This window comes from Lissotriton vulgaris, chromosome 7, assembly GCF_964263255.1.
Source record: "Lissotriton vulgaris chromosome 7, aLisVul1.2, whole genome shotgun sequence".
NCBI classification, from domain to species: domain Eukaryota; kingdom Metazoa; phylum Chordata; class Amphibia; order Caudata; family Salamandridae; genus Lissotriton; species Lissotriton vulgaris.
Window position 1 is genome coordinate 785,577,929 of NC_141695.1, and position 27,755 is coordinate 785,605,683.

General features: G+C 49.9%; 1 protein-coding gene across 3 annotated transcripts in view; it reads right to left on the minus strand.

Moving 5' to 3' along the window:
- The window catches only part of RPTOR (regulatory associated protein of MTOR complex 1), a 2,217,374-nt gene that overhangs the window by 315,362 nt on the left and 1,874,257 nt on the right, over positions 1 to 27,755 (minus strand). For 2 of the 3 annotated variants that reach the window (XM_086931039.1, XM_086931041.1), the window contains one exon: positions 15,800 to 15,847. The exons of the other annotated variant lie outside the window; for it this stretch is intronic. In XM_086931039.1, the coding sequence (XP_086787165.1) occupies positions 15,800 to 15,847 (48 nt within the window). The remainder of the gene's footprint in view (positions 1 to 15,799; positions 15,848 to 27,755) is intronic. 3 annotated transcript variants of the gene reach the window in all.

Consider the following 27,755-nt stretch of genomic DNA (forward strand, 5'->3'; position numbering starts at 1 on the left):
CTATTACTGTTAAGCATTTCTGCTGCCTTACAAAAAATTATTTTTGTATTTTTGAAAGTATTACAACTTTGAAAACTGTTACTTACCTGCAAGTGAGTAACTCTTGGTTCTAGAAATAAAATAACAAACTAATAACATTTTATACAAAACAACTTGTCTAGATTCAGTCTTTGACTGCATGCTATTATTCCTTGCCTGAGTGTGCTTAACGCACAAGTTACTTACCTTCGGTAACAATATATCTGTAAGAAACAGTAGTTAGCATTAGATTCCTTACCTTAGAATATCCACAGGCGTCAGACTGGATCTGGAAAATTTAGGGAAGCAGTACCCCTGCGCGTCGGTAGGTGTAGTCTGCGGCTCCGCGTCCGTCGTCGGCATGACGTCGGAGTACTTAGACGCCGCCCTCGCGTGCTGACGTCAGTTCTTATACATAGCTTTTCCGTGCCAGAAACGCAGAGCCAAGATAAAAACCAACACTGGTGCCATGAAACCAGGGCCCTGACAGGGGATGACCTTAACCCTAGATATCGGTTCGCAGAACGGGGAGGATGGGTGGGGTGGTAAGGAATCTAATACTAACTACTGTTTCTTACAGATATATTGTTACCAAAGGTACGTAACTTGTGCATCTGAAAGAAACAGGTTAGTATTCGATTCCTTACCTTAGAATAGATACCCCAGGAATACCAACCCCGCTGGTGGGTCTGCGAACCAATGATCACACCAGAAAGTCCTGAAGAACGCAACGGCCGAAAAAGCCATCTCTCCGGACTTGGCTGTTCAGGCAGTAGTGTCTTGCAAACGTGTGCAGCGAGGCCCACGTAGCTGCCTGACAGATGTTCTGCAAGGGGACTTCCCGACCCAAGGCAGTTGTAGGCGCCGTGGCCCGAGTGGAATGGGCCCTCAGCCGAACAGGAGGCTCCTTTTTAGCCAAAGAGTAGCATACCTTGATGCACAACACGAGAGATGGTCCGCTTGTGCACCGCCCAAACTTTCTTAGCGCCCAAGTAACCAACAAAGAGTTGGTCATCCACCCGGAACTGGCGTGTGCGATCCAAACAGAATTAGAGCGCACGTTTTGGGTCCAGACGGTGGAGCCTCTCTTCCTCTTTCGAGGGAGGCGGAAAGAAGGTGGGCAAGGTGATGGACTGCCCGATGTGGAAGGCTGTGACGACCGTCCGCAACACAACTTTGTCCGGATGGACAGAAAGGAAAGGAGGCTTAGAGGAAAGAGCCTGGAGCTCACTCACCATCCTGGCAGAGGTGATGGCAACCAGGAATGCAGTCTTGAGAGTAAGGAGACGAAGAGGACAGTTATGAAGTGGCTCGAAAGGAGCGCACATCAGTTAAGTCAGAACAAGGTTCAAGTCCCACTGAGGAATCACGAAAGGAACAGGAGGGAAAAATATGAGTGATGCCCTTCAAAAACCTATTTACAACTGGGGACTTGAACAAAGAGGGCTGATCAGGGTGACTTAAGAAGGCGGAAATGGCAGAGAGGTAGCCCTTGATAGTGCCCAGAGCAGAGCCCTGCTGGGCAAGAGAAAGAAGAAAGAGGAGAACCTTTGAAAGAGGGGCAGAAAGGGGATCCACAGCCTTTGCTGGGCACCATGCCACAAATTTGTTCCACCTGCAGGCGTATACCGATTTTGTGGAGGGACGCCTGGCTGCCAGAATCACATTACAGACTTCAGGAGGCAAGTCAAACGGCCTTAACTGCTGCCGCTCAATATCCACGCAAGTAAGTGGAGACTAGACAGGTTCGAGTGGAGGACCGTCCTCTGCTGCTGCAACAGAAGGTCCTCCTGAAGAGGCAGACGAATCGGGGGATCGACAGACATACTGAGTAGCTTAGATACCAGTATCTTTGTGCCCAGTCCGGAGCCACATGGATAACTTGGGCCCGGTCGCGTCTGATCTTCTTAAGCACTCTGGGCAGTAGGGGTATAGGCGGAAAGATGCACAACAGACCGCAGCTCCACTCGCGACGAAAAGCGTCTCCGAGCGAGTGCCGCCTTGGAAATTCAAATGTGCAGAACTGATGACATTGCGCGTTCTCTTCTGTGGCGAATAGATCTAACCAAGGCTCTCCCCACTGCTGAAAGAGGCCTTGCACCACGTCCGAGTTCAGACGCCATTCGTGATCCATCATGCACCGACCGAGTTTGTACGCCCTGGCATTCAGGGAACCTGCCAGGTGTTGAACGACCAGGGTCCCGCCCTGATGTTCCAGCCACTGCCTGAGGCGCAGAGCCTCCTGGCATAGGGTCCACGACCCCACCCCGCCCTGTTTGTTGCAGTACCACATAGCGGTGGTGTTGTCCGTGAACACCTGCTCTACACTCCCCCGGACAGAGTGGAGGAATGCCTTCAGTGCAAGCCGGATCGCCCGCATCTCCAGAAGGTTGATGTGGAGCTGGGACTCCGCCGGAGACCAGAGGCCTCTGATCTCTGCCTCTCCCATGTGGCCCCCCCAGCCCTGGAGGGATGCGTCTGTCACATCTACGTGCTCCGGTTGGGGTAGGGAGAGGGATCTGCCGCTGACCCAATCGCGGTCCGTGGGGAGCACAGTAAACTGAAAGTGCTCGTGGCCTACCGAGAACCGCAGGTAACGCCAGTGGGCCGGCAGGACAGGGATGTGGAAATAAGCATCCTGCAAGTCCAACGCTACCATCCAGTCTCCCGGGTCCAGGGCAGCTAAGACCTGAGCCAAAGTCAGCATCTTGAACTTCTCCTTCCGGAGGAAGCCATTGACGTTCTGCAGGTCCAAGATGGGGCGTAGGCCCCCTTTGCCCTTTTTGGGAACCAGAAAGTAGTGGGAGTAACAACCACACCGTACTTCTGGCCCAGGAACGCGCTTGATGGCCCCCTTGGCCAAGAGGGCCGTAACCTACTCTCGTAGAAGATTCAAGTGATTCCCCGACACACGCTGGTACTGCGGTGGCATGGCTGGAGGGGTCGCCTCGAAGGGGAGGGAGTAGCCCCTTCGGACGATTTGCAGCACCCACCTGTCCGAAGTGATGTCGTGCCAGTGAAGGAGGTGATGGAGAATGCTGCCCCACACTGGCGTCATGTGGGCCTGAAATCTTGGACTAGGAAGGCTTTGAGGCGGATGCTGCGGGGTGGATGTGGACTGGCCTCGCCGTTGTCCCCGGGCACAGCCACTGCGGTTACCACGTCCACCACCGCACTGGATGTTAGTCTGCGGGCCGTGGCTGGCAGGACGTTTGGGGGTGCCCCTTCCCTGGCCACGAAAGGAGCGAAAGGCAGCAGGTTGCTGGCGCGGGGCCGACAGGCCCAAGGACTTGGCCGTAGCCCTGGAGTCCTTAAAGCGCTCAGTCTGCCTTGTTGCCAAAGAGGCGACGGCGACGGCCATCAAACAGCATGTCCATAATGGTGTTTTGGACATCAGCTGAAAAGTTGGCGAACCTCAGCCAGGCGTGGCGACGAATCGCCACTGTTGTTGCCATCGCTCTACCTAGCGAGCCTGTTGTATCCAGTCCACACCGGATAGATTACTGTGCCGCATCTCGACTAGTCCAGGCCTCCTCCGGACATTGTGGCAGCACTGCGGCGATCGTGTCCCACAGAGAGTGGGTATAACGGCCCAAGAGGCACGCGGTGGTAACAGACCGCAACCCTAAACTCAGTGAGGAGAACATTTTCTTACCATACTGTTCGTACCTCTTGGATTCCCGATCAGGGGGAGCCGTCGGGAATGCGGTCTGGGAGTTAGAGGCCTGGATGACCAGGCTCTCGGGGTTGGGGTGGGTGGACAGGAAGCAAGGGTCACCCGGAGCCGGGCGGTGACGTCTGGCCACGTTCCTATCTACAGGCGGACCTGTAGCGGGCCTGGACCAGGTATCCAGAATAACGTCAGATAAGGCCTCATTAAACGGCAGCAAAGGCTCCGAGGAGCTTGCCTGTAGTTTAAGGACCTCATTGAGGAGGTTAGTCCTCACGGCCGCAACGGGGAGTTCAAGGGATAAGGCCTTGGCCGCCCACGTCAACACCACACTATAGGCAGCCCCCTCCTCAGTAGCCACGGTAGGGGGGAGACAAAACCAGTCTCAGGTGAAGTGTCGAGACCACTGGCATCCTCAAGCTCACCTGTCCAGTCCTGATAAGGCTGACACTCACGTGCCAGAGGGTCCTCAGACCCCTACCAATCCTCCTTGCCACCCATCTCCTGATACTCAGGGTCAAAGGATGGGGCTGGGTCATAGAAGTAAAAATCTGCTAGCGGCGTCGAATATGGCGATGAGCTGCGCCGCTTCGGCGCCGGACCCGAATCGAGGGTAGAACCGGGGACGACATCGTCCCCGGACGGCGCCGGGGGAGACACCCTGGGGGCCGGCGCCGATGAAGTCGTAAGGTAGACCGGTGACGATCCGGACCCGGCGGGGCCCTGCGGCGCCGGGACCGAAGTCGCCAACAGCGCCAGGGCCGAAGCACCCGGCCCGCTTGGGGACCCAGACGCGGCCTCTGGGCCTGAAGGCGCCGCGGAACCCGACGGAGGAGCGAGCCACCACATGGCCATGAGGAAGGCCTCAATCTCCTCCGGCGTCGCGTTCTGCCCAGGGACCGGCGGGTATGGAGCAGGCCGCGATGCCTGCGGCTCCAGCGGAGCCACGTGGGCGGTGTCGGCCAAACCCCTGGGAGCGTCGGGGGGGGGGGGGGAACTCAGAAGAGAGATGTCGCCTCTTCGACTTCTTGTGCCTCTTACCTGAGGACTTGGAGCCCGAGGAAGGAATTCGACTCCCGGAGCTACGATAACTCTGGCCCTGCGACCAGTCCCTGGACCTCCTTCGGAACCGGGAACTCGAAGGGCGCGGACCCGACTGCCGGAGCTCGAGGCGCTTGCGGGACCGCTCCCGCCTAGCCTTCGAAGTCAATGCCTGGCAGTCGGGGCACGACTTGTCATCGAGGTTGGGCCCCAGGCAATGAAGACACCGGCGATGGGGATCGGTAACTGACATCAGTCGGCTGCAGTCGACGCAGGGTTTGAACCCGGGCATCCCTACCGGCACCGTCGGAGTCGTTCGACTCGAAAAACAGATCAAAAAGATCCAAAAAGTTAAGTACAAAATTTACTAAAGGGTACCACTTTCTCCGGACCTGCGCTTGCTGGCGCAGAAAAAAGAAGAACTGACGTCAGCGCGCATGGGCGGCCTAAGTACTCCGATGACATCATCGCGGCGCCAACGACGCCAACAACAGACGCGGAGCCGCAGACGATGCTTACCGACGCGCAGGGGTACTGCTACGCAAAATTTTCCGGATCCAGTCTGATGCCTGGGGATATTCTAAGGTAAGGAATCTAATACTAACCTGTTTCTTTATGATACTACCCTTTGATGAGCCTAACTGCTCAACCATACAACTACAAATAGAGCTTAGTTTTATCTTCTTGAACCTCTGTAAGCTTTTGGGGATTCACTGGACTCTGTGCACACTATACCTTACTTAGTTATAGTATATACAGAGTCAGCTTCCTTCATTTACACACCAGGTTTATCTAACTGCCTGGTCTATGATTGGAGTAGGACAGAAGCATACTACCTGAACAATGAATTTACTGTATGTAGTGTATACACAGATTACAGCTTTAACTAGTATGTGACTATAAACAACACCGACCCCCTCTCTCTTCAAGAAGCCAGTATCCCCTATAATTTAGGGTAAGATAGCAAATGTACAGCTAGAGCATAGCTTCTCCATATATATATTTTTTCTTCTATTTTTTATTTTAAAGGTTTTATATAGCGCTGGCTAGACCCGGAGGTATCAGAGCGCTTTAAATGAGTATCAGATCATAGTTGCAGGTTACATCATTACAAAGGTTACACAGTTATTGGAGCTTGGCAAACATAGTTACATGTAAAGTCGAGACAACAAAAAGGACATATACATAAGGGAAAAAGCAGGCAAGGCGAGAGATTCAGGGGAAGGGGAGTGGAAGCAGGCGAAGAAGAGAGAGAATGGAGGAGGGAAAGAGGAGGGGAGGGTGAGAGACACAGCATGGAAAGAGGAGGGGGAGGGAGACGGGGACACAAACACGTAGACGAGTCAGAGCTGCGTCCAAAGTCCAGTAAGCTGTGATCTCAGGGGAAGTGGTCTAATTTCCCCATCTCTGTTGCGAGAGGCTCCCCATACGCAGTGGACTCTCTCAGAGGGGACTCAGACTCCAAGGCCTACATACTGGATCTTTCCCCAAAAAGGGGAGAGGAAGTGCTTTGGCAAGGGGTGCCATACCATACCTCTACTGTGAGTGGCTCCCTTGGCGCTGTGGACTCTCTCAGCGGGTACGCTGAGACTCCAGAGTATAAGAATTGGATCTTTCCCCAACAAGGGGAGAAGGAGTGCTTAGTCATTGGGCACAAAAGGGCAGGGGGCTAGGCGGTGTAGCAGGCAAAGGGAGAGATTCAGGTGAGAGGGGATAGGAGCAGAGGAAGTAGACAAAGAGAAAGAGTACTAAATGGGAACAGACAGCATCAGTTAGGGGACAGACTGTTTTCTCTCTGAGGCCATGAGTTTGCACCATCTCTAAGGAAAAAGCATAGCACAAGCTATTCCAGAACCTTTGCCATCCAGGACATAAAGCAAACAGTGCCATCTTCGGGGTCAGTGGTAGGACGACGACATGGTAGTCTAATTATAGCAACAGGCCATAAACATACAAAAAGGGCTCTCATTAATGCACACTTAAGCACAAAAGAAGTCACGATGTTAGCAGTCACAGGTGAGGGCGGGTGAAGCTGTTATCAGGGGATCACCCCCTGTTGAATGTCTCCGAGTCAAGTGACTGACCCCTGGACCTTCCACGGACCAGGAGCCAGAGACTCAGAGAGACTATGGGGTCAGTAGTTCTCCAACCCCACTGAGGTTCCATAACAGGGCAGTAAGAGAGTCCACTGTCCGCTCACGCACACCAAGGACCATTGGGCCAGATCACTGCAGAATGGGCCTGCACGATGTAGCAGCTCAGCCTCTTTACCCCCACCACAGATCAGCACTGGTCTGTGGGCAATCAGCGTTTCCCGCTGCTCCTGGTACAGGCCTTTCACTGACCAGCGAGGCACTACAATATAGTCAGGCTTGGGGATCACAGCCGCCGCGGCCGGATCACCGGCAGACACAACCGCGGGCCCCACGCTACAAGTACGTCTCAGTTAGTGAGGACGCAACAGTCACCTATGCCTTGCGGTAATCTCTCGCAGCACTTCAACGTGGGGAGCACTCCTCAGACCGTGCATCTATGCATTCGCTCCGTATGCGGTGGTTCAACAGCCCCCAAAGCGTCCATTGACCGCGCGGCAACCGGGCTTACCGTGATCGCTGCTAGATACAGCGCTCAATTTCTCACCTCCTCAGTGCTCGCGCCATAGCACAATCGGCATCTACAGCACCAGAGTCCCACAATATAGCTCTTCGCTGGCCCCTTGGTGACCCCAGTGGCACCCGTCATGCAGCTTTCTGTCCTCCACTTCCCACGCCGTCAGGCTCATTGATGTATCCGACAGTCTATAAATGTCAGTGAGAGTCACCGGCCGCCGCCATTTTAAAGTCAGGCACGCCGCATAAATGGTTATGTCCTTTATGTCACTGCTGCGTATGAAGCATGCACAACGTTTTTGCATGTTTTATTCACTTATCTCGTGTGTTGGGAGTGCTGTGGTCTTGCTGTGCTTTTTTGATTCACCCAATTAAGGGAAGTCCCTTGGTCTACAATGAATTAATTGACCTTATAACTGTTTTTTTCTTTTTTATAAATAGGTCATTCTCCTTGTGAGTTTTCAGGTTGGACTCACCTGAGCACATTAGTAATAGTAACCCTTTTCGATTTAATTTCTTTACTAAATATTCCCTCACTGAGGAAGCAGGCAAATAGGCCCCCTAGAGGAAGTTAGGGATCCTTGGCCCTGAAGCATGCCCCAGAACTGTATGGGCTTCTAGAATGGGCAGAAACATGTTGGCCTAGCTCTGACAGCTGTGTGAGTCACTACTCTCACATCATCGCCTCACCAGTTTTTAACCTTACCTATTGTACAAAATAATAAAGGTACATTCCTGGTATACATTAAAGTATTTTTAATTCCCTGACCTTGATCCCCTCAATTGTCTAGTAGCTTATATCTAAGAATTCCCTCCTGCACCTAGTAAAACAGGAGGTTGAGTTCGCCCTGGAGGTATATCCTTTCAGGGTGGGGAGAGGTTGCCGATGATGAAGCACTACACAATTTTGTGTGTGAGGCTTCTTCTTCCATAAGGACGAATTTCCCTCCCATCAGCACTCACACAGTTTTTCTGTGACTTTTCAAGTTGGACTTTTGTGTCGTTTGTCTTCAGGCAAGAAATCTAATTGTCTATTCCAACTGCAGCTGCCATCCTTTTGTGGTGGTGTTCACCATTAATCAAATGCAAATGAAAGACAGTGAAATAGGTCAATCTTTGAAATTCTGAAGGCAATTCTATGCCTCAATATCTAACATCACAGCCAAAGCAGAACACTTCAGGCAAATCATAGTAATGTACGAGTTACTTACCTTCGGTAACGATGTATCTGGTAGAGATGATTCTAGCCGCAGATTCCTTAACTCAGAATTACCCCCAGGCGTGAGACTGGATCCGGAAAAGTTTTTGCCACAGTATCCCTGAGCGCCGGGGCGACAGCATCACGCGACTCCGCCCAGGCATCGTACATGACATCAGTGAGGTCACATAAGTCCCACCAAGGCGCGCCTATGTCCATTTTCTTCTGAGAACTTTTCCGCGCCACAACGCAGAGCCATCAGACAAAACTGTGGGAGTATGGGTACAGTGTGCGAAAGAGCAGAAAAATTGGAAAAAGGAATGGTGACGAACAACACCATAAGGAGCAGTGTTAACACTGCAGTAACCAAAAGCAGGGATAGAAGAAAGAACGGATCACAACCTTGACCAGCCACCCTGCCAGTATGTAGACAGTCCCCCACCCCTGGAGACAAGGAACAAAATGCAAAATGTCATGACAACATATAGCAGGACTATAACCCCAACCAACAACGAAGGGGAAAGAGTTCCAAGACAAACAGGGACGACAAACCTCCAAGGAAACTCCAGCACAGAGTGCGACAACCTCCCAAAGGAACAAGGGGCAAGGGGCAAAGGCATGGCCAGATTACCCTAACCCAGAAGTTAGCAGAGGGCCCTGGACCCCGAGTAACAAAAGGGGGAAGGGAGGGGAGGGAAGAGAGTGAAGGCAAGCTCCAATCCTGGAGCAACCAGAGCAGAGGGGCACAGGAGTACCTATAAACCCATCCTTTAATGCGTCAAAGAGGAGGAAGGAACAAGAAATAAGACAAATCATCCCGTCAAAAAGAGCGAAAGTATGAATTCACAGAAGACACAGCCACCCACCGGGAGGCGAATGCAGAAAACCAAGCCAAAGGTCCGCGCAGACCGGGGAGGAAGGGCGGACCGTGAAGGAATCTGCGGCTAGAATCATCTCTACCAGATACATCGTTACCGAAGCTAAGTAACTCCTACATCTGATAGAGACTACCAGCCGCAGATTCCTTAACATAGAATCGATACCCTAGCCATACACACGGGGAATGAGGGTCTGCGAAAGTACCCAACAGGCTGGACATAACAGAGGGTCCCACAGGGGACTAGTCCAACGGACAGGGCGAGGAGCCTCGTCCCCTCAGGCAGGGGGAACCCCAACAAGCAGAACACCTCCGACCCCAAGAGCGGTGTGGGAAGAAGAAAAGAAGAAGGAAGCCCGTTCCCACTCAATAGAGTAAACAAGGGAAAGGCAAGGGGAGGCCCAAGCACCCCACGCCCCTACAAAGCAACAGAATCTCCATCAAAGGCCAAGGCAAGGAAGAAGATCAACCTAGAGGCTCCAAGGAGACAAGGGGAAAAGAAGGCAAGCCCCCCACCAAGAACACGCCCACCAAGAGGGCGGGTGAGCCCACTACAGCCACAAGTCAATAGATCAGACAGAACAGCGCCGACAGCAAGAAAGAAGAAGGAAGCAGGAAGAGTAGCCCGAGGCACCCAGAAAGACCAAGCAGGCTGCGCCTGAACAAGGGACGAAGACAAAAACCATCTGAGCCCACAGTACAGAGAAAATAAGGGCGAAGAAGGACCCGGACACACCTCAGAGAGGGGTCCGACACACGACCCAAAAAGAAGCAGAACCAGAGCCATGACGCCAGGCCGCAGACAGCAGGTCAGACCTGGCGAACAGCGCAGCAACCCCGGAGAAGGACACCCCAGGGCGCCACCAAGGCATTCCAATCCAGCAATAAGGGAATTGCACCTGCAACGTACATAAATGCCATGGAGAGCAGAGGCCCGAATGCGACCACAACTCCCCAGCACAGAACAAGCTATATAACAGCTACCACTACCCCACATAGGGTATGTTAAGTCCCAAGACATGGGAACCCTCTTAGGAAGAAACCTCCGCAGCAGAGGACAACAGAAAGAGCCGGGGGAAACCCCCCGCAGAGGGCTTGTCAAGCAGTCAAAGAGAAAAACAGAAGGCCTAATCTCAGGGCCAACCTGTTGTAGATAACCTAACACAAAAACACACAGTCAATAAGGGCCGACCAGCAGCCAACAGAACCACAGTCCCAACAAAGAGGACTTGAATGCACATGAAGCTCACAGATCACCCAACTGGGGCGACCCGCCCCAACGAAAGAACAGCACCTAATGACCAGATCAACTCATAGGTCACTGAGAGGGGAGGAGGAGGAGGCCGAAGCCCTGCCAACAACCTCCGGATGGCCGAGTCGGCCGGGGCGTGGAACAAAAGAGTGCCATCGAAGGGAAGATCTACCAGCCGTTCCCGAACATTTTCCGGGAACACACTGTCCCGGAAACAAGCATGGCGGCGAAGGGCAACCGAAGAAGCCATGGCACGACCAAGCACCACCGAGATGTCCAGAGCGGAGCGAAGAATAAACGCCGCCAGCTCTTGGCCATCCAACGCATGGTGCCGCAAATCAACCCCCAGCATCCTCCTGAGAAGCGGCGGATCCAAGGGACTCCGCCGAGTTCCACAAGCAAGAGGTGGTCCTGGCCAACACACAAAGTGTTGCACAAGTCGAAGCGAACACATTGGGCCCCCAAGAGTCTAGCCAGCGGGCCTCCCATGATGGTGGAGAAAACAGCGGTGGCAGGGAGGCAAAGGCAGTCCGCAAAAGGGGGCTTGAGGAAGGAAAGACACACTGGGTCACATGGTGCTGGACGGTGCAGAAGGTGTTGGGGCTCCGGATCCCCCGAGGCGGGGCGCACCCAAGCCCCTACCATAGAAGAATGGAGCGAACCCTCAAAGGGAAGCAGCAGCTCCCTCCCACCAGAGCCCTAATGAAGAACTTCCAGAAGATGATCCGCAGAGAAATGGGCAGCCGGATCACCCATGCGCAAAATACTCACAGCCGTGGAAACAGAGCGAGCGAAGGCCGCACCCGCCTCCGTAGGGCCCCACGGTGGGGAAAGCAGCTCCTCCCTAGGCGACGGCTGTAAGCTAAGGCGGCAGTCCCCTAAGCCAATCGGAGTGGGGAAAGACCAGTTCCGGAAAGGAGAAAGAGGGACCGAGGAGTGAGGGACCTGTGGCTCCTCTGGCGAAAACCGTGGCCAGGAGTTATCCTTTGATGACGCTGGGGAAAAAGCCACAACGCGACGGCCCGTCTACGGCGAGGACGACACCAGCAGGCGCCCAACATCCGGGGAAGAGGGGGCGCTGAATTCGAGTCAACTACCAGACGCCTGTCTGGTGCCGTAGAGTCCGCAACCTGAGGCAGGATGTCATCGTCGTCCAGCGCCAAGGGAGACGCTGGACAGGCCTCCTCCACACTACACGGTGAAGGAGACCAGGGCTGGACCGGAGTCGAGGCGGCCGGCGCCGCCTCGACCTCCGACGAGGCAGGCGCCTGCCTGGATGGACGAGAGGGACCCAGGGAGTGACAAGGAGTCCCCCGCCAACCTCTACCCATGAGGGGGCGAGAGGGGCCCACCGACCCCAGTGGCACCGCCAAGGCTGACTCAACCTCCGACATGGCAGCCGCCTGCATAAAGGGGCGAGAGGGGCCCGGGAAGGGACGAGGGGTCCCCCACCAGCCTCGACCCATGATGGAATGAGGGGGGGGGGGGGCGACGCTCTTGCAGTGTAGGAGAAGAACAAGGACGACCACGGTGGCGGCTTCGAAAACCTTCCCTAGGAGCTGATCGAGGTGAGGAAGCCGATCTGGACATGCGAACCGAGAGAAGTTTCATCCGGCGCTCCCGCCGCGACTTCGGCTTCAACTGCTGGCATGCCTCCCAATCAGTGGAGTCGTGATGTTCCCCCAAGCACCACATGCAAATGAGGTGATGGTCCGTCGCCGACATCAGGCGTCCACAAGACGAGCACATCTTTAAGTCCGAATGCATTCGCCCACTGTTCCCACAAACACACGCAATAGCGAAAGAGAAAGGCCTAAACAGGCCGGGAGCACGAACCGGATCCGCGTTGCACGCTGAAAAGGAAAAAACTGACAAAGGCGCGCTGGGGTGGGACTTATGTGACCTAGCTGACACTTACCGACAGGGGATCGAAGCTCTTACGGCATAGGAGAGGGATGAGGATGACAACTATGACGGCTGTGTCGAAAACCTTCCGCAGAAGCTGATCGAGGTGACAAAGCCGATCTGGACATGCGAGCCGAGAGAAGTTTCATCCGGCGCTCCCGCCGTCACTTCGGCTTCAACTGTTGGCACGCCTCGCAATCAGTGGAGCCGTGATCTTCCCCCAAGCACCATATGCAAATGAGGTGAGGGTCCGTTGCCGACATCAGGCGTCCATAAGACCGCTCACTGTTTCCACAAACACGCAATAGCGAAGGGAAGGCCTAAACAGGCCCGGAGCACGAACCGGATCCGCATTGCACGCGGAAAAGGAACAAAACTGACATAGGCAGGCCGGGGTGCGACGTATGTGACCTTGCTGACATCACGTACGTGGATGACGCCTGGGCGGAGTCGCAATATGCCATCCCCGGCGCGCAGGGATTCTGTGGCAAAAAAAATCTGGATCCAGTCTCACGCCTGGGGATAATTCTACGTTAAGGAATCGGCGGCTAGTAGTCTCTATCAAATACTTGCAGGCAACCAACAAATATCCACAGACCACATGGATAGCAACCTGTAGCTCCCAATGCATCTCTAAAACTCAGTTCTACAAGCATAATAGAAAATTGTAGAAGCAATATGAAAACAGATACACAACTAACAAAGGACACTTCGGATGGCAACACTTAGAACACCACACACATCCTAAGACCAGTAAACATCAGATTCATTCGATCCTACAAATTACATAACATACCAACAAAATGCCCTCGCACAAAGCATCATAGATCATATCAACTGCAAAGTCTTTCTCTCCCAGCAGTAATTAACATAACCTGAACGACTCAATCCACACCCCAACACAAATTACATCAGCCACAACAATCCATACAAGAGAACACACTGACAAAACATTCCATTAAGCCAACACAGAACATTCAAAGAGAATAAAAACCAGCAGTACGGAAGCTGATATGTCTGACTTTAATGTGTCAATGTATATAAACACAGGCATTCACCAATGCTGTTTACCAGCGCTGCATGCACAGATGTTTTGGTTCACATCAAAGCCTACATTGTTGACTCTGAAAACGCTAGGGAAAGAGTATACATTTTTTGAAAAAGAGTTAAATGAAGTGAATATGACAAACAGTGGCATGACCAAATACTTTTCTGATCTAAAATATTCCCTCGTGCATTCCAAAGGAAGAACTTCCTGGTTGGTGGAAGGGTACAACAGATAGCTCATGATAGAAATACTCCTCTGCATGAAGTCAAAGAAAACTCAATGGGTATTTTATAGAACTGGGCGTCTTTTAGACAGCTGAGCTGCCAAGTCAGACATAAAAAAGGCACAATCATAATCACCCACATCACTAGATATATCACAACCCTAAAAAACACTGAAACCACAAACTCTCACGTAGCCTTTCCGATCCACATGTAATATGATAGAAAAACAATACATCACCCAATACACTGTTAAACAACAGGCAATAACCACTACAACACCCAATTACACAACCTAGACCTTGCGCAACCTAACCGAACTCTTGCCAAGGAGCCAAAATGGTAAAACTTTCCAGGTCATCTCTCACTGGCCTAGAAATAAAATCACACTCTCGTAGGAATTTACAAGGAAAGCCATCTAAAGCGGCAGAACGGGCAGAGCACCCCCTTCAAACGAACAGTCTCTTAACATGAAACACGCCCAGCACACAACTGACAGATTATTTAATGATGGGCTTTGATACCCATGAGTGTCTCAAACACTCAAAGCACACTAACACAAACAATACGCTGGAAACAGATTTCGATTCTGCAAGAAAGCCCAGAACTGCTGTGATCCATGCACCCATCTTCTAGACAGGCTATAACCTTACAGAAATACACTACAAAGACATCCGATAATATTATGAAGCACACCAACTACTTGTCAAGTGACATAATACCAGGGAAACACAACATTACAAACCCGGTCTCTTTATTTGCCAGGACAGAGACCAAACCAAATGGAAAGAGAACATATTCCATGACTTCATGCCACAAAGGCAAACATTCACAAAAGTAGAACAGGAACCCAATTTTGATTAACGTTTTTGATTTGTGACTCCATCATGACAGACCAGACAGCCCAAGACGATATTATTTTAATAAATATTTAAACAAATGTTGAATCACTAACAAAATTAGACATGTTCAAAGCCATTTTTTGGATATCAAATTGCATTTTATGAGTTATGACCCCAACATATTTTAGAAATATAAAACTTCAATTTGAAAGAGCTGTAGCAAAGATCAATTTGTATTAATAGCAACAGAACATATCAGAAGATACAACACGATTAAGCAACAAAACAAAAAAACATGACATGACAAAGCCACTGAAAGGCAGCTCGGTAGGTTGTGTGACAGAATGTAAACTGACCCAACAACTGTATATTGAATTGGTTATGTGTAAGCGTAATGTACCCATAATCTTATTAACTGCATGTTGTTAATTGTTGCATTACTAACATTTGTAATGTAATTTTACATAAAGTTCTACACCTCATACAGGAACCTAGTTCTAACTGGTCAAAGGCACTAATGGGGCCAGCAGGACACAGGAGGAAACAGGTCAGCAAGGACAGAGACTAGTCGCAGGCAAAGCAAGAGGGAGAAGGAGGCCTGCCAGGGTGAGAAAGACACTAGTTCGGGTATGAGTCCATTTAGTTTCAGGATAGGAGGAGAAACAGGAAACCTTTCTAATGAGAAGGGAGCGATCTCTGAGCAAAAAGTGAGCAGGTGCAGGGAAGAGAGGCAAAGGGAGAGACACGTTATAGGCAGGAAGAAATTGTTCAGATTTCCAGGCCAAAGGGACAAGGAGGAACTTGGGAATGAGAAACGAGTGACAAGGAGTGAACAGTATGCTGTAGGTGGTCAGACAGGCCTCCAACTTTGCAACCGGGGCACATGGAAATTGACCCATAGAGGTGAAATGGCAGAAGAACAATAATGCGCTTATGGGTGAGGGCAAAGTGAACAAAAGTCGAATACAGGGGCAGAACCCATAGGTAGCACTTCTTGGTTACCTCACTGTGCTAGAGACAGTTTTCATGTGGTACCCTTTCCCCTCATCATCTCGCTGCTTCTACTGAGTTTACTGGTAATGAGAAAGAGCTCAGGTATCAGGTTTGAAGGCACTCACCTCCTTGTTTACTTCTGTCAAGATAGATTGAGACCCTTCGAGCCAGGCCTGTGCGAAGATAGGAATTCAGGGAATGATGCCAGGGGTAAGTTGGTCAGCCAAAGCAAAAGAAATTAAACAGAATTAACACAGCACGACAGAAGCAACCCAAACGAAGCACAGCAAAAACAAGACCACCACAAAGCATGCCACACCCAGAGCAAAGTTTGCAGGGTTCTCAAACCAGAAGGAAGGATCTAGGTTTCCCCCAGCATGAGGGAAATGCAGCAACCTCTCCCATACGGGGTTTAACGTGCATTTCTGTTAAACCAGCGCAAATGATGCAAGATTTTCTCAGAGCAAAGAACAGGCTGCTGGACTTTCTCAGGGCTGAGGAAAGGTTACAAGACTCTCTTCAGGAAAAAGGATGCAGGAATTTTCACAGAGCACAGGAACGGGTACAGGTCTCAACTAGTAAAGAAGAAAGGATTTAGAACTATTAGATGGGAGACAAATATGCATTTTTAGACCAGGGGAATGGTTGCTGGGCTCTCATAAGTCACTGAAAGAAGGCTGCACAGCTTGTTCAGACCAGAGGAATCGCTGCAGTAATTTACCATGTAGAAAACGTTGAGCGTTTCTTATTGACCACAGGAAAACTGCCATCTCCACACAGACTTGGGAACAGGTTACATAGCTATCCCAGGCCTCAGGAAATGGCTTCCTTTAGTTGAGGAAAGCACAAAATAGAAAAAAATAAAACCGATAGTCCGCAATAAACTCAAAAGGACGGGGATCATAGCTTACTTAGAGTACAGAACAGTAAAAATATAAAGTATAATTTACATAAAAGGAGCTAATTTTTTAACTGACTGACTGCAGCGAAAGAGGTTTTGGTTATTATACTTCATTTTTAGGATAGGAGTACTGAGGCCTCGAGATTTCAGATACTAAGTTGAAAGTTAAGTGTGTTATACCTAGTTAATGCTGGAAGTTATATCAATGTCTAGTTGCATTTTCTTAAGCACCACATCTGAAATATGCAAGCCAAAGCCACTAAAGCCTGAATGCTCTCGTGCATTCAAGAATAAGTAGATGGTATTATTTATAATAATGAATTGTTATTTGTGTTACAAAAAGTACATGACTATCAGTCTTCCTAAATACGTAAAGAGTTATGACATCTTCTCATACTATGTTCATGAGATCAAACTTTGAGCAAGGACTTTTTTTTAAAGATTCTGCCCTTGTTAAGCCAATATGCTCTTCTTAATACATAGCAGTAGCGCATAAAAACAGCAAAGGCTTGTCATTAAATATTGCTCCGCTCAATGGTGAGAGCATGTTTCCCTTCTATCCCTAAATCTTGCTCGCCAACAAACAAAAAATAAGAAGAAATAAACAATGAAATCGAAGATTTCTCTAGGTGAGTAACCTACGTTTTTGGAACACTACATACACTGCATATCATTCAGCAGCACAGCAAGAATGATGGTCATTCATCTCCAACCGCGGTCTGCTTATCATCAATATAGTGCGAAGCCTCAAAGTAACTGGCAACAGCCAGAGTTTTGTATCCAGAAGGTATGCATTATTAGCACATCATGTGCCTTATCAGAACACAAAGTGCCCCTCCAGATGCCACCACACTGCAAGGTGCATCACCAGAGGATTCAACCAGAAAGTCCACAAAGTCTTCAAGAAGGTTTAGAGAGGAGGTGGGAGAAGTAATCTAAAGTGTTGTCTTGTAACAGGAGGGAAGAGAGAATGAGGTGAAGAACGAACTAATAGAACGGGTAGAGAGCTAGAGAAACAAGCATTGGCAAAGCCAATAGATCTCGCCTATGTGAGAGCTATTCGATTTGGTAATGTGCTTTAGCCATGTTGTACACCAGTGTGGCTGCTGTTTCGCATGTCTACAAGTTGGTGGGGTAGATTGGAACGGGGTAGATTGGTATACTGTGGAGTGGAGGTAGAGTGGGATAGAATGGAGTAGGATAGATTGGGGTAGATTGTAGCTGGGTAGATGTGACCGGGAGACTGGAGTAGATTAGCGTGATAGGTTGGAGAGGGGTAGATTGAATTTTGGAGATGGTGTGGAGTTGGGTAGAGCGGGTTACATTAGAGAAGATTGGGGTAGATTAGAGTGTGGTAGAATGGAGAGGGTTAAATAGTAGGGCAGGCTGGGGTGGAGTGGGATATAATGTGGTGACTGGAGTGGGGTAGAGTATAGCGGTGCAGATTGGGTGGTTTATAGTAGGGTAGCATGGAATGAGTGGGGTAGTTTGGCGTGTGCTAGATTGGAGCGGTGTGGGGTAGATTGGATGGGTGAGGGGTAGATTATAATGGGGTCGGGTTGATTGGAGAGGGGTACAGTGGAGTAGATTGGGATAGATTTGAGTGGGGTAGATTGGGGTGGGGTGGAGTAGATTGGAGTAGAGTGAGGTGAGGTGAATTGGAGTGGGGCATAGTGGGGGTACACTGGAGTGGGATATATTGGGGTGGAGTGGAGTAGATTGGGATGGGGATGGGGTGGGCTAGCCTGGGTTAGGGTGGGGTAGATTGAGGTTGGTTAGATTGAAGTGGGCTGACTGGATGGGGTAGAATAGAGATGGGTAGTTAGGAGTAAAGTAGGGTAGGGCAGAGTGGGGAGGATTGGGTTGATTGGGTTAGATTGGACTGGAGTGAGGTATATTCAGCAACACACCTCACATGGTGCAGACTGGACTACTGGTTAGTCACACAAGATATTTGCACATGGGCCGTTGAAGTGTCAAACTTGCCTAAGACATTATCGGATCATGCACTGGTCATACTTAAAATAAATATTCCAACACATACTCCGCGACAATTCACGTGGCGATTGAGGCCCACAGCACCACAAGACCAGGTATTCAGAGAGGACCTGAGTCAGGCAATCGTGAGTTTTTTCGAACACAACACTGGCTCAGTTCAGAGTACACGAACCCTATGGGAAGCCTTTAAAGTTACGGTAATGCGGACACTGTATTGGTGCACATGCGGGTATACTGCGTGATATACAGCGCCAATTGGAGAAAACTGAGAGAGATATCCTGTCTTTAGAACGCAGTTATGAGATGCACTCTTCAGACTCATTTTTTGCGGATATACGGAAAAAAATTGACATATACAATGACTTTGCTGCTGATGAACTAAAATATCTCTCACGCAAATATGTAGCAAGGAATTATGGCGAGGGTGGCAGACCCGGCAGGGCACTATCATACAAAATTAGACCTGCACACACCATGACACACATTACCGAAATAATAAACGCTCAGAATATCCCGGTTTATGACACACCAGCTATACTCCATCACTTTACTGATTCCTACACTCAGTTGTATACAGCCAGAGTAAAGCCCCCTGCTTCAGATATATGGGAGTACCTAAGCGATATAGGCCTTGCATGGCTGTCTAATACTCATAGACAATACTTCTGTCTGCCAATCTCTAAGGAGGAAATAATTGATGCTTTCAACTCTCTTCCCAATAATAAGACCCCGGGTCTCGATGGGCTCCCGGGAGAATTTTATAAGGAATACCGCGATTTACTGGTGCTGCACTTTGCAGAAATGCTCAAAGAAGCGTATGAGGAAGGCACACTCCTGACCACTCTTACAGAAGCATTACTGATAGCACTCCCAAAGCCGGGCAAAGATCCCCAGAAGTGTGACTCTTATAGGCCCTTATCTTTGATCAATATAGATGTGAAGATCCTGGCAAAAATAATAGCGAACAGAATACAACCGCTCCTCTGTAACCTAGTTTTACATGATCAAGCTGGCTTTATGCCGACGCAGTCCCCAGCCCAAAATTTGCGCACCATTTTTTCTTTATATCATCAACTAGACCCAGAGGAGCCTGCGGAAGCCGCCCTGTTGGACGCCGCTAAGGCGTTTGACTCCGTGGAATGGGGTTTCATGTTTGTGATTCTGTGTAAAATGGGGTTCCCAGAACCTTTCTTAAAGTGAATTTCCCTATTATACATGGCACCTAAGGTTCGGGTCCGAATCAATGGTTTAACATCTAACCCCATATCAATTGCAAGAGGAACGAGACAAGGTGCCCGCTGTCACCCATGCTCTTTGCCCTGCTACTTGAGCCCTTGGCCTGCAAAATTTGTCTAAAACATTCCACCACGGCTCTAAAATTTAATCTCCGACCAATCGGCATTTCGCTATATGCGGACGACATGGTTCCTCCATACAACGCATCCGGACAAGAATCTAAATCCCCTCATTAGAGAGTACGTTCAATATGAACAATACGCGGGTCTCTGCATAAATTGGGATAAATCAGTAGTGATTCCACTTAATACGGTACAGTGGAGCCAGAGTTAGATTACCCCCTAAAATGGTGTGTGGACCCGGTCCAATACCTGGGGATATGGATACACATGGACCCAGAGATAGTCATCAGGGAGAATTATGGCAAAGCGATGACTAGATTGGAGGACCAAGTCGATAGGTGGATAAAAATGCCACTTTCAGTGGTGGATAGGATAGCTCTCCAGAAAATGATAGTCCTATCCAGATTTCTGTATTTGTTCTGGAATGTCCCAATTTGGCTGACAAATGCCTTCTTTGACAGACTACCCTCTGTACTCCAGAAATTAACATGGGCCGGTAAACAAGTTAGAGTAAGCTGGAAGGTCCTTACCCAACCATATCATTTAGGAGGCTTTGAGGCGCCTGATTTTCAATTATATTATCTTTAGGCACAAGGTCAACACGCACATTATTGGACGAGACCTACGCCTACGTACCGCATGTTGCGGTGTAAAGCGATAGTGTCTCCCCCATGCCGCTGATGACGCTATTGGCCAACCCCATACGATACGCGCCAAACAACGCGATACAACCAGCTAAGAACAGCTCGAGAGCGTGACACGCACTAGTGTGCAGAGCAAACAATTTGCCAATATATGCACGGGCATTACCAATAGCCAAACACCCTCAACTTACGGTGACTCCAGAACCAAACCTGCAGAAACTTCTGGAAGACATGGGCTTCCAGACTATGGGCCAAGCGTTTCCACATAATACATTCCTTAATTGGTTGGACCCTGCCTTATGTGTGCATCAGACCCCAATGAAAAACTTTGCATACCTGCGCTTTCGTATGGCTCTGAGGGCGCTGTATGCCACGTTTCCTACTGAACCTGAACAATTGTTGCCACTGCAGGTACTTTTAACGGCCCCTACTCGGAAAAATCTAGTGACACGACTATATACCGCAGCTCAAAGTGAGCAGGCTGACGTGCCCACAACGGCAAAGGGTATATGGGAACGGTCACTGGGCGTACCAATTGATGAGTAGGATTGGCATTGCAGCTGTACGCAACTCACACTTCTCACTTCTAACTGTAACCTGCGCATTATACACTTTAAATTCCTTCATCAAATCTATTACACGCCAGTAAAATTACACAAACTAGGGCTTAGAGACACTGACTCCTGCTACCGTTTTAACGCGGCAGGTGCAGATTTCCCACACGTGGCTTGGTCCTGTCCTGGCTTATAGCCATATTGGCATGCAGTCACTGATCCGTCACCATTCTCTCGGAACACATCCCAAATTCCCCTCTGACTTGCCTGTTGGGAATCAAAAAGCTTAAACATGCTAGGCGCAGGAAATTCTTGGCAGTGGCGTTACTCCTCGCGAAACGGCGAGTATCGATAATATGGGGCAGCAAGAGACCACCAAGATTAAAAGAATGGATCACGGATAGGACCTATTGCAAGACGTCACTAGAGAATTATGCTGAAGACATACCAATAGCGTCCCGACCCAGGGATTTTTGGGAACCACTATTGCAATACTTGCAAGACGCTGCAAACTAAATGCACTGTACAAATGCTGACTGTTTGACATGAGAGCGGCGGGGGCGGTAGTACAGATACATGTTACGAGGCCAGAGGAGAGGTGAAATCGAACGGGAAATAGAGCAGAAAGAGTGTTTAGCAAAAAATAGATTATGCTATTGTTGTTCTATGTAATATATGATGTGAACAATGTTTGATTGTAGATCACCCACAATGTAATTAATAAGTGTCAACTGTAATTCGAAAATAATTGCTGTGTTAAGATATCTGCTGTACAATTCTGCTGGTCAGAAGGAAAAAAAAAATACAAAAAAAAAAAAATTACAGGAATCTGGAAGAAGGGTATTTGTGAAGGGCATTTCCTATGCGCAGGTAATGCGGCGAGGTGAACCTTAATAGAATGGAAATTAAGTCCAGATTGAGCCAAATGCAAGAGATAAGGAAGGATGACATCTTCTTTGCAGGAGGTAGGATCAGCTTTATTGGACGTGCACCAGATGTAGAACCTTTTCCACTTGAAGGCATAGGAAGTCCTGGTGGAAGGTCTCAGCCTCTTTGAGTATTTCCATGCAATTGTCAGGCAAGTTCAAGTGTCCATACTGTACTATCTCAGGAGCCATGCCGCTAAACTCAACGATGAGAGGTTGGGGTGCACCATCTGCCCCCGAACTTTGTTAGAAGGTCCGGCTCACATGAAAGCCGCAGGTGGGGTTGGAGAGACCGGTGGAGCAGGTCCGTGAACCACCAATGTCGAGGCCACTCCGGAGCAATGAGTATCGTTCGCGCTCTGGATTGAGACAACTTGATGAGTACTGCCGAAATCAAGGGAATGGGCGGAAAAGCGTACAGAAAGCTGTTCGACCAGCTGATCCATAGCGCATTCACCAGAGTCCCCAGTTGGTAAAACCTGGAGGCGAAGTCTCAGCATTTTCTGTTTTCTGCGGTGGCGAACAGATCTATGTCTGGAGTGCCCCATCTTCCGAAGACTTTCCTAGTACCTCGTTGTTTAGGAGCCATACGTGGTTTTCCTGGACCAGCCTGCTGAGTGTGTCCGCCTGAGCAGTCTGCACACCTGGTAGATGGGTAGTCTTTATCGTCAGTCCTCTGGCTAGTAGCCAGTGCCATATCGCCTGCGCTTCTTGGGACAGCCTGCGCAACCTGAGCCCCCCTGCTTGTTGAGGTAATACATTGTGGTCGTATTGTCCATCTGTACAAGCAAGGAGTTGGTCTGGAAGGACGGATGAAAGGCTTTCAGCACCAAATAACCAGCTCTGAGTTCCAGAAAGTTGATGTTGTACGTGGATTCCGTCTGGGACCACGTTCCTTGGATCTGTAGATGGTCTGAATGCGCTCCCCAGGCGTGGAGAGAAGCATCCGTCAAAATAGTTGGTATGGGAATGTCCTTGTGGAACGGAACCACCTTGAGGAGATTCTCTGCTGAACACCACCATCTCAGGGACTGTTGAGCGTGTAGAGACAGGTGGATCCTGTCGTCCCAGCTCCCTCGTTTCTGGTCCCATTGATCCTCCAGACATTCCTGCAGCAGTCTCATCTGGAGGCGTGCATGTGGTGTGAGGAAGATGCACGAGGCCATCGACCCCAGATGAGAAGACACCGTCCTCACTGTTGTTGATGGAACGGACACGAGAGCCTGAGCCTTCCGAAGGATCAATAAGCGTCGCTCCTCCGAAGGAGACACGCTTGCTCTGAGAGCATTGATTGAGGCTCCCAAGTACTGCAGGCACTGAACCGGAGTCGGGACGGACTTGAACATGTTTATATACACACCCAGCTGATTCAACAGAACGGGCGTCCTGTTGAAATGCAATTGTGCTTCCTGGAAGGTGTAGGCTTTGATCAACCAGTCGTCCAGATACGGGTACACAAACACCTTGTTCTTTCTCAGGTGCGCTGCCACCACTGCCATGCATTTTGAAAAAGTCCTGGGTGCAGACTTCAGACCAAACGGTAGTACGGTGTACTGATAGTGATTGGTGCTGACCAGGAAGCGCAGGAACTTCCTGTGTTTCCGAGCAATGGGCACATGGAAGTACGCATCCTGCAGGTCTATTGACCAAAGCAAGTCTCCTCGTTGCAGCTGCGGATAAATCTGGTGCCAGGACAGCATGCTAAATTTCTCCCTGCAAATCCATTTGTTTGCTTATCGCAAATCCAGAATGGGCCTGAACTCGTTTATGTCCTTTTTGCGTACCAGAAAGAACCTTGAGTAAAGACCCTATCCCCTTTGAGACAGAGGGACGTCTTCTATTGCCCTTTTTCTTAACAGGGTATTGGCCTCCGCTTCAAGTTTGTGCAGCTGGTATTGCGAACGAACCGGTGGAATAGCTGGAGGAGGGCTGACAAAACAAAGAGTGTATCAATTGCAAACAATATTCAGCACCCACTTGTCCTGAGTAATTTTTCTCCACTCTGCCAAGTAATTCTGTATGCTTCCCCCCACCGGCCTGGATGACGGACGAGGGTTAAGTAACTCCTCAGGGCGTAGACCCGGCCAGGCCCTTATTTGCCGAGGAGGCCTGCTGTCCGCCTCTGCCCCTCTGACGTTTCTGGAAGGGTTGTCCTGGTATTGCTGTTGTTGCTGCTGCTGTTGGCCAGCTTGACGACCTTGCTCCCACAGATATCTCTGGGAAGAGTAACGCCTCTGGAAGGGACGGAAGGACTTTTGCTGGTCCTTTGGTTTCTCCAAACCGACAGCCTTCAGCATTTCCACTTCTGCCTTCATCCACATGAGCCCCAATGAGGGTAGATCCTTAAAAAGGCAAGTTAGCAATCCGCTGTTGTGCCTCAGGCTTAAGAGAGGTAAGGAGCAACCAGGAATGTTGTTTCAAGTTTATGCAAAAGGCAGTACTCGTGCGCAGCCAGGAGAGAGGCATCCGTCGCCGAACTGATGACCTGATTTGAGACCATCATGACCTCATTTAAGATCTCCTGGAAGTCTTCTTTCCTGTCCCTCGGGAGGAGCTGAATGAATTGTTGCAGGGACTCCCACACGGAGCGGTCATACCGACCCAAAAGCGCTGATGCACTAGCCGCTTTCATCAAAGTGGCAGCTGTACTGCAGACTTTTCTTCCTGCCGAATCCATGTGACGGCTCTCCTTGTCTGGAGGGACCGTAGGCGAAGAGGCAGTGGAATGCTGCTTCTTGGCCGCAGTCACAATGACAGAATCCGGCACAGGATCTACTTTTAAGAACGCAGGATCATAATCCGGGGGCCTGTACTTCTTTTGAAGCCTAGATGGTGCTGACTTCACCGAGGCTGGCGTCAGAAACAGCTCCATGGCTGGTTCTTCCAGTCCTGGCACAAAAGGTAGCAACAGGCGAGAGTGGTGCCAGCGCTGCAACATTTAAAAAATCACAGAGGTGGAAGGGGTGGGCACCGTCAATGAGATCGCCAACTTCGCTGCCCCCCTCAGCAGCACATCCTGGAACGTCACAATGTAATCCACTGGTGACACTCTCGTCGGAGGAGAGTCCGACCAAGTGGGAGAATATCTCATGTCACTGGACGAGTCTGTGTACCCTGGATCGTGACCTTTCCCTCCGCTGACGATGACGTGATCTCGAAGATCTACGCTCACTGCGAGAGCGATGCCTCCCTCTGGATCTTGAACGTGGCTTTCTGGACCTTGCAGGAACCACCGGCCCCGGAGGCTGCGGAAACGGAAGAGGCTGAGCCAGAACCAAAGGGTCCGGTTGTGGAGGCCGAGGAGGAGGAGGTGGTGGAGGAGGAGGTGGTGGAGGAGGAGGAGGAGGGGGAGGTGGTGGAGGAGGAAGGTGCGGAGGAGGAAGGTGCGGCAGAGGAGGAGGCGCAGGCGTCCTGACCTTGAGGGCGGGTAGGTCCAGGAATAATCAGAGTCCGGTGACCTAAGAAATCTCCTCTTCTTATGAGCAGGCCTCGGGGAGGACGCTCTGGAGGCTAACCTCACTGAGTGCGAGCGCCGGCGCAACTGGGGACTCGCCGATGATGATGACGATGATGAGACGCTGACCACAGAGGCCCTAGACACGGGTCTGGGCCTCGAATTCCTCTTCAACGTTGACTTTTCCCTCCTCGACGTTGACCTCTTTGACGTCTCTCTTCTCGACGTCTTTCTTCCTGACGTCGAGAGTCTTCGCCTCAACGTCGATCTTTCTCTTCTTGACGTTGATCTTCGTATCGACGTTGAAGGCGAACGGCGGTGTCGCCTCGACGGCGAACGCCTGCCTCTTCGGGGCTCATCACGACGTCGATGGTGTATCGACGCCAGTGAAGTCCTCGACGTCCTACCCTCGACGCCGAAGTCGCTTCGACCCAGAGCCCTCGGTCGACGGGGAGCAGATGGTAGTCATACCTCTCGATGCAGACGTTGAAGCAGTCGACGTTGAGCGGGACCGGTGCCCTTTCTGGGCCTTTTCTTGACTGAGGAGCCCCCCCAGAGGCCGATGCACGGGCAGCGGATGATGACAGAGTCCCTCCAAGCCCAGAAGTCCCACCTGGTTCTTGATGTCTCTTCTGCTCCAGGCCTTGGAGACGAATCTTCTCCCTGTCACGCAGGGTCCTCCTGGACAAAGAGTGACAGATATCACAGCAGTCAGGGACATGGGTAGAAGGAAGACAGTATGCATACTCGGTGGGGGTCATATTTTGCCTTCTTCCTACCACACTCATGCACTTGTCGAATGAAGCTGGCATTTCGACAAAAAAGAGGTGGCAAAACTGGTCAAAAAAGACAGCAACTGCCAGAGGAAGACCCCCGACGTCAAGTGAAACACTTAAAACACTGGAAAAGCTCCAAAAATTGAGGATATACCCAAAAAGGTAGAGCTCAATGCTCCAGGGTCCTGCTAGCATGAGCCGGAAAAAAGAACTGAAAGTAAAAGGCCTTTGGCTGTGCATCCTGGGATACTGAGGGTCTCTGGAGAGTTCCTTAAAGGCCCGGTATCCCTTTTCCAGACACATAATGGCAGCCTATGGGGCTTGTCTGTCTAACCCTTCCTTTCTGTCATGACAAAGGATTTTTGTGAAAGGGGGTTTCTCTAGGTGTGAAACTTTACAAAGTGTATACAATTTAATATTATTTGGCTATCTTTTTCACTTCGAGATGAAGTGCTGGCCAATGTAGCCTTGTAGTTTTAGGCTGCATTATTTGTCTTTGATTTTCTCTTAAGTGTCTATGCAGGACTGCAGAAGACAACTTAAGAGACTATTTGGATTGCTCAGGGGTCCACGCACATGGGCGGGACTATTCACAAGATTATGACTATACACAGAGATCCCCTACTACAGAACCCAGTTTACTCTTCTTCAATTGATGTTCATAAATTAAGCTAAAAGGTTTACAGGTAGGGAAAGTCCAAGGCAAGCGTTATGCGTTATGCTTTTACTCTATCCTTACATTCTCAACTGTCCAAATCAGAGCATGAAGGCAGAATTCACTCCTTAAGAATATGAGATGAGAATTCCTAATACTTTTCAGTGGGTTTAATTGTCTTCTACTCTCAGTGACGATAAGCAACGTATAGCCCACTACTCATTGCACACAATACAAAGTGACAGCTGATGAAGGACACAGAGTAGCAGTTTATGGTATTCTCGCAGGCGTGAATGAAGACTATTTGTGCCTTTGTTGTGAGATTTTATAACTGCCTCACACCTCCCTGACAACAAGGGAACTGCTTTTGCCAGACCTCCACGATGTCGCAATTTGCTATAAAATCACCTCTTTTGTAAAAAAAAGCATCGCTTTTTACAAAAGTGCCAGTGTAATTCAAAGGAATGCGGACCCTCCCTTATATTGGTCCAGATGGGTATTATTTGTTTTAAATGTTTGCAAAATACAGTGCCACAAAATTCACATATTTGAGCTGCAAAATTTGCGAATCCATTCTGCAATATCTAGGGGGGGGCTATTTTGCCTCTATTGCAGCCCCCAATGATGGCTAGAGTTGACACTGTCTCACTAGAAATGACCTTGAAGGACCACAATTTTCTGCATTTGTACTATAGTACTTGGTTCTATTCTCTGTGGTTGTACACAGTGAATTTTTGAGTACTATTTACAGCTCTACAAACCTTTATTGGTTTAAGAGTTGACTGCTATTTGAATATTTGAATACGTGTGTTTGT